Raw genomic sequence first — 13,896 nt, 5'->3', positions numbered from 1 at the left:
GACAATTCTGTTAGTTAATAGATGAGAAAGGAAAAGATGACCTACCTGCTCTCCACAATAAGGAGTGGGTACAGGCACGGAGGCCTCCATACTAAGCAGTAAATCCCAGTGAGGGCAAGGACCAGCAACAGGCTGAAATTGCCAGCTTGCAGCACAACAGATGAGGGCTATGGTCTCGAGTTATGGGCCAAAAGCCAGCTGCAACTCTTTAGACCAAGGACCTGCCATCTTTTTTCCATAGAGGGCCAGAGGGCAAATATTTCAGGCTTTGCCAGAGCCCTGGGGCCACATGCCCACAGGCCGTAGTTTGTGATGCCCCTACACTTGGCTGTGAAATCACTAGTTTAGAGCACAAATGCACTAACAGCCCAATACAAATAAAGTCAGGCCAATGAGGACTCAGTCCCTGTGTCCAGCATCCTATTACACCACATGCCCCCAACATTATTTCACTGACATCAATCACAGACACACCCATCTAGCTTCCACCTCCTCTCTTAATACCGCCAGAAACGCATATTTCTACAAAAGAACAAGCAGACAGGCAAGGAGACTGCCTCGGCCTAAGAAAGCATAGTACAGGCCTCCCTGTGCTCGCCTCTCACTGGCATGTGGGCTAACCAGATGCCATCGATCTTCTCCGTATGGGGTAGAGTATGAAGAGAACAGCATGGGCAAGGGCCCAGCCAGTGTATCTCACGTGTACCCTGAGCAGGTTACAGGTAAGCTGACACGTGGCTACCTCTGCCCTCGAAGCCAGGCACTTAACCCCAGCAAGCCTACAAACATCATCATCTCCGTTATGTGCCACAGGGGGAAAGGGCTGGGGACGAGATCTAGGACTACCTCCCAAAGAGGGTTTCTTTAATATTTCCCCAACTCCATTTCCCCACAGATATCCATCCATTCAGTAAAGGTTTATCGAATGCCCACTAGGTGCCCGGCCCCGCAACGAGCACTGTGGTTACAGGGCAGAACAAGGCATAGTCCCCGTCCTCACACAGCTCACGGAGGGGGTCGTAAGTCAGTCAGTGATCGTGGCAAAGGTCAACGCTGACAGCAATGCCACCACATGCGAGAGGGAACAGGGCAGCAATCTGGACCTCAGCCCCCACGCTGGCAGGAGAAGGAGGACGCTGCACCAAAGGTGAGCGTGGGTGGCTGCTGGTTAAGGTCATCCAGGGGACAGCACTGAGCGCTGTGGGGGAAAACACAGCAGAAAAAAAAGGGATGCCACAAAGGGAAAACGGGGCTGGGAGAAAGGACAGAAAATTAGCTGGTGGCAGGCAGGTTTACCTAACACCAACAACACCCCTCTCTATGGTTTCAAAGTCACAGGTTCTACACGTCAGAGTCCCTCCTGTCCGAACAGAGCTTGCGCCCTCGTCAACTGCTCACCTGCACACGGGGGCTGTGGTTCAGCAGATCCAGGTACGGGGCGAGCGCACAGGTGTCTGGCTCCGCGGAAAAGTCGCGCCTCTGCCGTTGCTTCACATACACGGCCCTGGTGTTGACCGTGCACCAGGCCCACAGGAGGGCACGGTAGCTAAAGATGCTCCCGACGGCCTCGGAAAACAGAGGCTGCAGGGAAGAGAAGAAGCCTCTGGAGGAAGAAAAGAACTCTCGCACACGGGCTCTCTGCTCTTCGGCCTTTGCTCTCAAAGGTTGGGGAAAAAGCTTCACCACTTCTGGCTCCAAACAAACGGGGCAGGTGTAGGCCTTTGGTAAAATCTCTAGGTAAGGTTTCCAGACGGACTGGTCCCCAGCATGCTTTTCTGAAACCAGAAAGGTACACAGAGCCAGCAGAGGAGATGGAGGAGGCCGCCATCTGTTAAAATGAGAAGCCAAACATAATTTAAATTATTAAATTATTAAATTATTAAAAGGCAGATTAAAAGAATTACTTTTATTCAAAATATGGAATGAGCTAGAGACACAGATACCCCGGGGTGTTTTCTGCTCCCAGAGGAACTGTAGCCAAACTGTGACTACACTCGGAGTTTATTTGACGCACCCGACAGGGGGTCTCTTGCCTCCTCAAACTTTCCTCTCCAGATTGCACCCTGATGTAAGTGCCCCAAAGAAGTACACTGATAAGCGACAACTGACTCACTAACCCAAAGTTCCAGCTTTGTTTTTAGGGATTCCTTTTTGTAAAAAGCTTCTTTGCTTCCAACTTGGTTCTCCAGTTTTAAAGCTTTTGCTCCGTTTCACTTAAGTCACTTGGCTAAGGGCATCAAACGTGGTAGGGAAAAAATGGGTGGAAAGAATCTAGACCTGCCCCATCCAATACAGTAACCATTGAGTACTTATAGCTATTTCAGTTTTAGTTTTTTTAATTAAATGTAGCATTTAAAATTCCTCAATCATGGAAGCCACATATCAAGCACTCAATAGCCATATGTGGGTAATGGCCACCATACTAGACCAGGCAGAGCGAAACACCCATTTCTATCACTGCAAAGCTCTACTGCAGGATACTAACCCAGACAGAAATTCAAGAAACTCATCATATATTTGCTAACGTTTTAATTCCTAAATTTACCCACTCTATTACCAATTATACCTTGCAGCATGCAGTATTTTTATTTGTTACCAATAAAAAGATCTCATGTTGCATGAATGTATTTAGAAAAGTTTTCATTAATCTCACAGTCCAGATTCTACACTGCCAATTATCCTACTCAAAATTTCAGAATGATACAGAAAATGTTAATACAAAGAGTATCCTTGCTTCTACTCAGGTCAATAAAGATACATTTGCCCTCAGAAAAACATGTTGAGGAGATTAAAAGTCCAGAATTTACCCTGGATTAAGAAGCAACATAATCTTTCAACCCTCATAATTTAGAAACCCCTTCTGCTAAGGATCTTGCTCACTCTGTCCTCATAAAAGTCCCCCAAAACAGAGGCCCCCTATAACAAAAGCCAGAAAACAGTTCTCAGCTCCTTTTTTGGCCTTCTCTCTTCTCTGCTAAACAAAACTAACTCATAATGTCAACAGCTCTTCATAGTTGAAAGAGAATTCAACCATGTACAGTAAGGGTAAAAATAAGAGTAACATTTGTCAAGACCTACTACGATGGAGAACAGGCTACGAGGAATCAAGGTACTCAGAATGATTTACATCTATTCTTCCATTTTATCTTCATTTTCTGTAAGTAATAGATCAGGATTCAAACCCACATCCAAGGCAGCCTATTAAAAACCTTAAAAATGCAGTTTAAAATGAATAAAGAACAAACTTCAGAGAACAAACATGTATCAGGTGTACGAAGGGGTGGTCCTAACGAACTAGGCCTTAGTTGACATATTTGCCGACGCTGTGGACTTGAGAGGATAAGCACTTGAGCAGACAATCACGTGTGCGGTCACTTACTTAGCGATGTACGCCCCTAAGTAGCTTCTAATCACTGTGTCCGTGGTGAGCAGGCAACTCTCAGGCAACGAAATAATCACCTGTCCCTCCTTACCAAAAAGAAAGTAAAGTTTAGAACACCCACGCTTTGAGAAGGACCTGTGAGTACAAGTTCAGTGAAGTCCTTGAGTCCATGATCGCCTCCTAAGAACCCAGCAAAACCCAACCACGGACACCAGAACCCACCGGCGGTCTGGCTCCCACGTCCCTGGGTCAGCGGATGCAGGCGAGACTGCTCCGATGGCAGGAACCGCAACCCCAACAACAATCAAAGGTGACTCATTTGACTGCCATCCACTAGCAGTCAGCCTTTCACCAGCGCACATGGAAACACTTTGACAACTCACATCACATTGTTCCTTCACTTTCTTACACCAGGGAACGGTGCTAGCTGTGGGAAACGACAGAAACCATTCCATCTGGCGAAATGCGTGCATCCAGTGACTGCTCCCAGCAATGGCCTACTCTCCATACCACCTGTGCCAACTAGATAAAGCAAAGGCAGCCCGCCCGCACAAGGATCGCATTTTACTACCCGCAAAAGTGTAGTTTGCATTTCCTCCCACTGAGACAGGAATACAGAAAGAAAAATTAAGATGTCAAGTAACAGACACCAGGAAGAAATAAAGCATTAAGAAGGCTGATGTTAATTAAGATCCTGGCTTTCATTATAACTGGCATCTAAGTTGGTTAAAAGTCTCAGCCAAAAATCTTCTGGGTTCAATTTCTGGTTTCAATATATGTAAATCAAGATCAAGTTGGACGGTCCCTAGAGTCCCCTCCTACTCCAACAGCCCACAATTTCAAAAAGCCACTTAATAAAATGTTCTGTATCTTGACTGGAATAAATCTCATCATCATCAACACTTAACAAACTAGACACTTAAAATCTGTGCATTTCACTATGTGTAAAATACGTCCCTAATATTCAAAAAGTTTAACGGAAAGCCATATTTGAAAGCAGATGTGAAGCAACTGCCAATCATCATTTCAGAATCTAAACAAAGATGACCTATATTTACTGCTTTATATGTGAGGCGTATTTCTCCTCCGAAAATAGAGCACAGTCAATTATATGTTCTCTCAAAAAATACAAATACTGTGAGCTGCCTAAGTGGCTCAGTCAGTTAAGCATCCGACTCTTGACTTTGGCTCAGGTCATGGTCCCAGGGTTGTGAGATCAAGTCCCAAGTAGGGTTCCATCCTGGGCGTGGAACCTGCTTAGGATTCTCTCTCTCCCTCTCTCTCTGCCCCTCCCCCACTTGTTCTGTGTCTCAAAAAAATAAATAAAAATATTGTACAACAATGTGACTGTACTTAATATTATTGAACCGTACACTTAAAAATGGCTAAAATGGTAAATTTTGTCATATATATTTTACCACAATGTAAAACTTTTAAGTTAAAAAAAATAAAAGTACCATAGTAGAGTTATACATTAAATGGTACCACTCTTTAGGCTAAACATGTGTACACAGCTGGATTTTATAAGGAACTAAAAATAAATTAAGGGATTAACTTCTAGCCTTACAGAAAATCGTGTATTGGATGTCCTTTAAATAGAACAGAAAGAACTAAAATGGACCTGGGGAATCACCTATGTCATCTACCTTGTTTTCCAGGTGAGGAAACAAGCTGGGGGGCTAGGGGTTGGGGGCCTTGAGCTGAAGGCCACCCTGCACCCTGGGACCGGCTCCGAGGCTCTGCCCTCTGCTTCCTCAGGCGGCACTCATATACCACACACAACCTCTCAGGTAAGTGTGGCTTCCTCCCCTGGCACATTTAAAATATGACCTGCTTTATACAATTTGCTGTGGCAGAGATGGCTAGCTGCCAACCTAACGTGCCTTCTCCCCTCCTGCCATTAATGCAATCGTATCTGGAGGTGCCAGGGAAAGGACACGTCTCTCATCCCTCGAAGCCAGCCGGGGCTGTGCACCCGGTCACTGTGGATGCAATGGGGCTGGAATTTCCTTAAAAGAAGGAAGCCTGCCCTTCCTCATCCCCTGGCTCCATGCTGCTGCTCAAGCTCCAAGAGCTAGACCGTGGACCTGAGGGTGCAGGGCTTCCTCTAGGATGTGCACAGAGAGCTGGAAGGAGCCTGGGCCTCTAATGGCCTGGGAGCACCACACGTGCCCAGGTCTGCCTATCCAGGCTTGCTTACTTGAGAGCAAAATAAACTTCTACTTTGTTTAAGCACTGTTACTTTGGGTTTGTCTCTTATATGCAGCAAACTCAATCCTGACACAATTATATTCAAACCTATTATTAGGTAAAAAAATGGCTGTGTGTCTGAAATATCTTTAATTCACTTGATCTAAACCACAAAAACAAAGCAGCAAAATCTATACTAGGCGTCAAGGAAAAGAGAAATTCTTACCTGCAAGGATGTTTTGCTCATCAGCCCTCTTCCTGTACCTAAGACACAAAAAGAAAAAAAAGGGTAATCCTATGATATCTTCAAGATCTCAGGGATATCATTTTGAATAAAAAAAATGCAACTGAACTTCAAAATTACACAGCTGAAGCTGGGCACCTCTCATCCTTCGGCTCCCAGGGGAGAGGGAGGATCAAGGAGCTGTTCTGGGAAATGTCCTGACCTCCTTTTGCATTTATAATCCTTGAAGAGCAAAGAGTCAAGACCTAAAGATAATCGACTTTACACACATCTGCTGAGGTGTCTCTTACAGGACGCTCTGAGCTGGATCCTCTCTCCGGGGACCTACCAGCCATGCTGGGGGCCCGCTCTTGATGCCCACCCAAGCCGAGAGGCTGGACCCTCAACCACTTTTACCCACTACCAGCACCAGCTTTCCAGCGATGATGTTGAGACCTCTTTGACTGGCTGGCCAGTAAAACCCACTCAGGTCCCACAAAGACTGCAGACGACACCCTCCCCTCCCCGACCACGAAAGCCATTAGACTCTCCTTGACCAGGTGAGCTCAGCAGGCGCAATCCAGGACCAGCTCCTCCCTGTGAACCAAGGCCTTGGCCAGAGCAGTCACAGCAAGTAATCTCACCAGCTGCACTGTCAACACCACCAACACCCAGAAATTAACCCTTCCAAACCAAAGGCTGCCTTCCCGTAACAGTCAGACAGCAGCTTTTCTGGCAGGCCTAGGTACACTGTGACCTATAATTATTATGAGGTCCAGAACGTTCATCTTTTCAAATTCATACTTCCTCATCTTTTTCTCTCCACTCGGAGGGACTATAATTCAGCAAAGGTCAATCCCTGCAGGACTACTAGGAGCTCCTACTTCATGGATGGATCTTCTTCCTCAAGTCCTGGATCAGGGGTCTGTCAAGTCTGATTTGACGAGTCATAACTCATCTCCCCACCCAGAAGCATACTGTCTGTTCAGTATTTGGTTTTAAGAACTTATTTAAATATCTTCTGTATGTCCCACAGCAGAGTTAATCACCCCTGTGGGCCAGAACCCTTCCTGGAACCAATTACTAATGGGAGGATTTTTTTTTTTTTCTACAAGGTCATCCTTTAAAAGACCCGCATACACGGGGCGCCTGGGTGGCGCAGTCGGTTAAGCGTCCGACTTCAGCCAGGTCACGATCTCGCGGTCCGTGAGTTCGAGCCCCGCGTCAGGCTCTGGGCTGATGGCTCGGAGCCTGGAGCCTGTTTCCGATTCTGTGTCTCCCTCTCTCTCTGCCCCTCCGCTGTTCATGCTCTGTCTCTCTCTGTCCCAAAAATAAATTAAAAAAAAAAAAAAAAAAAAGTTGGAAGAAATAAAAGACCCGCATACTAATCTAAGTGGAAATTTCTCTTCAAATATATATACGAACAGAACCTGGCATACGAAATAAATCTGGGAGATACTTCGCCTGTATTTCTACAACATAGTGTTCAGTATCAGTAAACAAATCACAGAAACCTGCACTTACTAAGGCAAGGTAGGAGGTGGCCATTAGGATCTTATAAAAGTAAAGCTTATTACAGACTTCCCAGCACCTTAAAATTTCTGTAATCATAAATCTAACTGGGAGACCCAGATTGGCCAGTGCTTTTGGTGGCAAAAGGAAATAGTAGGGTCAGTACTCAAATCAGGTGAGAGTCTAAAGACTGAATCCTGCTTGCAACTGAGGAGTCTTGCCTTGCCCCTCCACAAACCAAGATTAAGTCCTCGGAATTTTGTACACCTTGACAGACTCCCACAAATGTTCCCTCCCATCAGATTAAGAGCTAAAAATATATAAAGCATTTAGAGAAGACATGTTGAAATCCCAACCCACAATGTGAGGATGTCAGGAAGTGTGGCCTTCGATAAGTGATTAGGTCATAAGGATGGAGTCCTCGTGAATGGGACTTGGTGCCTATGGCAGCAGTAGGAAGAGACCAGAAAGCTTGTCTAGCTCCCTGCTCTCCAACACGTGAGGGCCCAACACGAAGATGGCAATTTGTAAACCTGGAATCAGTCCTCACCAGACACTCAATCTGCCCATGCCATGATCTTGGACTTCCCAGCCCCAAAACTGTGAGAACGAAATTGTTGTTTAAGCTACCCAGTCTATGGTAATTTGCTACAGCAGCCCAAACTGACTAAGACAGAAGGTTCTTTGCCCCTAGAAATGTAAGTAGTGGGCTCTGATCATTACCAAACCGTTTTGCTTTAGCTTCTCTGTGACCACGAACCTGGAGGTGGGCCCAGAGACAGTTGTTCCCACTAAAAACAGTAACTCTTTACCGCTCTAAATTATAGATAGATTACTTATTTTAAGGCATCCCATTTAAGCATATGCCAATCCCTGCCTGCTAATTTTAATCCTATCCTTTTTAAGGCAAAGAGACATCTGAGGCATAGACAGGCCAAAGGCACAAGTCCATGCCTGACACTATGTCCTCTTGATCATCTTGTGAAGAACTCCATCCAGTCAAATCTAAGAGCATGGCTTTTACTATTTTTTGTGCTTGACACACAAAAACAGAAAGTTCAACATTCCGTTAGAGCCTGAAAAAAAGGTTTACCGTCTTAAATAGGAGTAGTCCTAACAGATAATGGCAAGTATTTTAGCCCAAAGTCACCATGTGTAACTGACGCAGAGGGAATAACTACACACATCACCTCATTCAACCAGGCCCACACGTGGTCAATTATTTATCTCGGTGATGTATAAGGAAGTTAATCTGCTCAAAGTTAAATTATGTAATGGCTACTTAATCATCTCAGTGGCCAAAAGGAGCACTCAAGAGGCATACGGTTTAATTTTCTGTAAGGTAAGTGTGCTGTACCTGCCCTGACGGCACAGCAGTCTCTATGCTACACCAGACCCAGAATCCTTCCGAAAAGCATCTTGGTCCTCTCCGCGGATACCTCAAGCCCACTTCTGGATGGAATTGGTGGTATGCAGGCACACACCCAGAGCAAGCTGCCAACTTCTATGAGAGAATGTTCCAGAAGAAAATGCTAATCCAAACTCCACATCAAGCTCCTGAACTTCAGAAAATTATGTTAATTAGCCTCTGCTTAGGTGACTGTTAAAGCTACGGCCACACAGAAGGCACACAGAGGGCTCCTCCTCTAACACTTGGAGAGCACAGCCACAAGCCAGCTGAGGCCTTCCTAAGGACTCCTCTCCTCGAACCACACCACCAGAGAATGAGCACCTCCACTGGTTGTTTGGAACCTCCTTCTCTTAGAAAACTGTTTTGACTCACCTGAGCTATGGAATAATCCCATCAGCCTGCATGGCTTGAAAAATCCCATGAAACCACCATAAGCATGATGATAAGGACACCAGGTACATTACATAAATGTCTTCCCTATGAAGACCCAGCAAAGACATTTCCTTCAGGTCTCTTCCAGGAATACCTGCACTTCTGCCATGTAAACAATTTAATTTTCTTTACAGAACACAAAGACTCAGGTGTTGATCATATAAAGTGTCTGGCCACTGGAAAGACAAGTCAAATTTGTGGCTCACCTCCCAGGTGTACAATAAGATTTTAGAATCAGGGCTTTTATGTATTATTCTTATCCCTGCCTTCACCTTATTTTTCTATGCTCATTTTCCTTTTATAATTTTTGATATTATTTCACCACTTGGGAACTTCTCCCCATAAGCCACTTCAACTTATTTTTAAAAGAAGGCGAAGGATAAATAAATATGACAGCTACAAAGTAGGAAGCCTGACACACAACAGAAGATGTGCTCCCAGACAGAATACAGACCACCTTTAAGAACTACACGTGTTTTCCTATCACCTGGGCCCACACGTCTCTCATGTGAAAAAAGTCATGAGACTTGAATAACAGGCCTTACCTGGAAAACAAGCAGGTATTAAGTTTGTATCTTCAAACTTTCTATCTTTCAGCCACTTCTTAAGCTCTATAAATTCAGGCTTGTGGCTCTCATTCACTAATCAAGAGAGAAAAGAAAAAATGGAGTATAAGATCAATATGTAATCAGATCACCATTTAAGAAGTAATGGTCTCACACAGTCCTATTATAAAAGAGAATAAATTTTAAAATATGACTAAATAATGTGAACTAGAAAAGAAAAACCATGATCACCTCAAAGATTCAGGAAAAACATTTGATAAAATCTAACATTCATTCCTGTAAATAATGCCAACAAGGCAAGGATAAAATTTCCTGAATCTGATGAAGACTATCTAACAAAAAACCTACACACCTGATGAAAAATCATTGAAACAGAAAGCAGAATGGTTGTTGCTAGGGGCTAGGGAAGAGTGAAGAATGAGGAGTTACTACTTAATGGGTATAGACTCTCAGTTCTACAAGATGAAAAGAGTTCTGGAGATTCATCACACAACAATATGAATATACTTAACATTCCTGGAGTATACTTAAAAATGGTTACAACGGTAAATTTTAAGTTATGTGTATTTTATCACAATTAAAAATATTTTTTTTAAAAGATCTCGTCAGTAAAATGAATAAATGGAGAAATATACCTACCTTGTTTATGGCTTAGAAGACTCAACATTGTTAAAATGTCAAATTCTCCCCAAAGTGATCTATAGATTCAATATGATCCAGTCAAAATTCAAGCAGACATTTTGTATAAATTGACAAAATGATTCTAAAAGCCATATGAAAATGCAAAGGACCTACAATAGTCAAAACCACTTTGAAATACTGATTTCAAAACTTATTATAAGCCATAGTAACCAAGATTATGTAATACTGTCATCAAGACTAATAAAGAAATCAATGGAACAGAAAAGAAAATCCAAAAACAGACTCACAAGTATATGAAGAGATGATTTTTTACAAAGGTGCAAAAGCAATTCAGTGGAAAAGGATAGTTTTTTCAATAAATGTTGCTGAAAGAACTGGATCTACATAAGCAAAAAAGGATGCACTTATTCCTATCTTGCACCATCTATAAAAATTAACTCAAAATTAATCACAGACTTAAATATAAAGCCTAAAACTACGAAACTACTACTAGAAAACATACTAGAAAATCTTTGCAACCCAGGGTTATACAAATTTCTTAGGTACACCACCAAAAGGAAGATCCCTGAAACAACAAATTGATAAACAGGACTTTATTAAAATTTTAAATTTCTGTTCTTCAAAAGAAAGACACTGTTAAAAGCATGTAAAGAAATGCCACAGAATAATTGAAAACATTTGCACAACACCTATCTGATCAAAGACTCGTATCCAGAATATCTAAAGAACTCTCAGTAGTCAAGAAAAAGAAAACAAGACATTTTTCCAAAGAAGACATCCAGATGGCCAACATACACATGAGAAGATGCTCAACCTCACTCATCATCAGGGAAATGCAAATCGAGACCACAATGAGATATTACCTCACACCTGTGATTTTAGAATGGCTAACATCAAAAGCACAATAAACAAAACAAGTATGAGTGAGCATGTGGAGAAAAAGGAACACTTATGCACTGTTGGTAGGAATGTTAACTGGTGCAGCCACTGACAAAGACAGTAAGAAGCTTCCTCAAAAATTTTTTTAAAAATAGGATTACCATATCACTCAGTAATTCCACTACTGGGTATTTACCCAAAGAATACAAAAACACTAATTCCAAAAGATATGTGCACCCCTATGTTTACCGCAGCCTTATTTACAATAGCCAAATTATGAAAGCAGCTCGAGTGGCCACTGACAAGATGAATGGATAAAGAAGAGGTGGTACACACACACACACACACACACACACACTGCAATATTACTCAACCAAAAAAAAAAAAAAAAGAAATCTTGCTATTTACAACAAAACGGATGGATCTAGAGAGTATAATGCTAAGTGAAATAAGTCATTCAGAGAAAGACAAATACCATATGATTCCACTCATACATGGAATTTAAGAAACAAAGAAAAAAAGAGATAAAAAAAACAGACTCTTAAATATAGAGAACAAACGATGGTTATAGAGGGGAGGGGGGCGGGGGGAGGGGAAATAGTTGATGGGGATTAAGAGTGCACTTAAGATGAACACTGAGTAATGTACACAATTGTGCAATCACTGTATTGTACACGTGAAACTAGTATAATACTCTACATTAATTGTACTGGAGTTTTAAAAATTAAATAAGCTATAAATAAATAAAAATTATCATTTTCAGCTCAAAAAACAATAAAAGAATAATAGTGCAAAAAGACAGAAGAGAATTTACTAACACAGTGTCGTAAAAAATCAAGGTGTAGAAATCAACAGCCACGGGGCGCCTGGGTGGCTTGGTCGGTTAAGCGTCCGACTTCGGCTCAGGTCATGATCTCACGGTCCGTGAGTTCGAGCCCCGCGATGGGCTCTGTGCTGACAGCTCAGAGCCTGGAGCCTGTTTCGGATTCTGTGTCTCCCTCTCTCTCTGCCCCTCCCCTGTTCATGCTCTGTCTCTCTCTGTCTCAAAAATAAATAAACGTTAAAAAAAATTAAAAAAAAAAAAAAAAAGAAAAAAGAAATCAACAGCCATCACAAGTACAAATAAGAGCCAGATAGAAGATGTAATGGAAGAGAATGCCTTTCTTACCATAACCAGAAAACAAAATAAAAAAAGAAGATGAAAAAGAAAACAACCTAATAAAAACATGGGCAAAAGATCTAAACAGTTTACCAAAGAATGCCTATGTAAATAGCAAATAAGCTCAGCAGTCATTAGGAAAATACACATCAAAACCACAATATGACAGCACTTGTACCCATTAGGACGGCTACAATCAAAAAGACAGTAAGAAGTGTCTGCAAAAATGTGGAGCAACTGGAACTCTCACGAACTGCTGGTGGAAACTATACAACCACACTGAAAAACTGCTTGACAGTTTCTTTTTCTTTAAAAGCTGAACATATATCTATCATATGATCCAGTCTTTCTACTCCTAGGTATTGACCCAAGAGAAGAGAAATCATGTGTCCATGCAAAAGCAAAGACTGTACACAAATGTTCATTAACAGCTTTATTTTTAACAGGCAAAAAAAAAAAAAATATGAAAACAATCCAAATGTACATCAAGAAGACAAACAAATCATGGAATGTATTCAGCAATAAAAAACAATAAATATTGATAGACACAATTATCTCAAAATAACTATGCTAAGTAAAAGAAGCCAAATACTATATATTATTATATGACATACTATATGGTTATATGAAAATATAAAACGCAAATATATCAATAGTGACAGAAAGCAGATCAGGGGTGGCCTGGATGGGGGCTGTTGTTAAAGAGGGGCAAAAGGAAAGGATTACAAGGGGAAACAAGGAAACTTCTTGAGATGGATGGATATGTTCATGATCTTGATATGCGGCATTCACTATATGTCAATTATACCTCAATAAAACTTTTCTAAAAACACCATCCAAAATATAAGGCTTCCAAAATATGTTACCATAAACTAGAGAATAGATTTTACAGTAAGAGCATTTAATCAGTGAGCATTTAATGAGCAACTACTATATACAGAGCACTATGTTAGAAACAGTGGGGAATGTTCAACATGTTCTTCAACCTCAAAAGTTGACATCTTAGTTGGGAAATAAGACCTCCATGAGAAACAACTAAAAAACCAGTAAATAGGTCTTTAAGAATAACACCCAATAAGCATCTTAGCAAAGGGTGACATTAGTAAAAAGTGAAAATGGCATTGCCAAAAAAATAAGACCTCAGCTCAGTCTTAAAGGCTGGAGAAAAGCTGAATAAGCAAGGAGAAGGAAAACAGCTGTTCTAGACTGAAGAAGGATTCAGAGGAACGACAGAGGCAGACATATGTGGGGTGTGTCCAGGGAGCGGCGAGTGGAGAACATACTTCTGGTACATGCAATAGCAGGGTGAAGCCCCCTCGTAAGGAAGGTAATGTTAGGCAGGAGGAGTTCATCTATCATGCAAAACGGAACGAGGATCCCTGGAAGCTTTTAAACCAAAAAGGCAACATGAGAACAGTCCCTTAGGAAAGTTAGACTGAGAGTAACTAATGGAAAAATAAGCAGGGAAGAAAAACAAGGGTGTAGATAACCCAGCAAAGA

At 42.1% G+C, this 13,896-nt stretch overlaps 1 protein-coding gene across 5 annotated transcripts in view; it reads right to left on the bottom strand.

Moving 5' to 3' along the window:
• The window catches only part of SETD4 (SET domain containing 4), a 136,653-nt gene that overhangs the window by 119,335 nt on the left and 3,422 nt on the right, over window positions 1-13,896 (bottom strand). For 4 of the 5 annotated variants that reach the window (XM_042955255.1, XM_042955256.1, XM_042955257.1 and 1 more), the window contains exons 3-6: window positions 9,696-9,791; window positions 5,799-5,836; window positions 3,380-3,468; window positions 1,399-1,828 (exon numbers count right to left, since the gene is read on the bottom strand). In XM_042955255.1, the coding sequence (XP_042811189.1) occupies window positions 1,399-1,828; window positions 3,380-3,468; window positions 5,799-5,836; window positions 9,696-9,791 (653 nt within the window). Of the gene's footprint in view, window positions 1-1,398; window positions 1,829-3,379; window positions 3,469-5,798; window positions 5,837-9,695; window positions 9,792-10,355; window positions 10,415-13,896 lie in introns of all 5 variants that reach the window. The other variant, XM_042955258.1, reaches the window with a different exon arrangement.

The sequence above is a fragment of the Panthera leo genome, chromosome C2 (genome assembly GCF_018350215.1).
Source record: "Panthera leo isolate Ple1 chromosome C2, P.leo_Ple1_pat1.1, whole genome shotgun sequence".
NCBI classification, from domain to species: domain Eukaryota; kingdom Metazoa; phylum Chordata; class Mammalia; order Carnivora; family Felidae; genus Panthera; species Panthera leo.
This window is presented reverse-complemented; position numbering and strand designations above follow the sequence as displayed.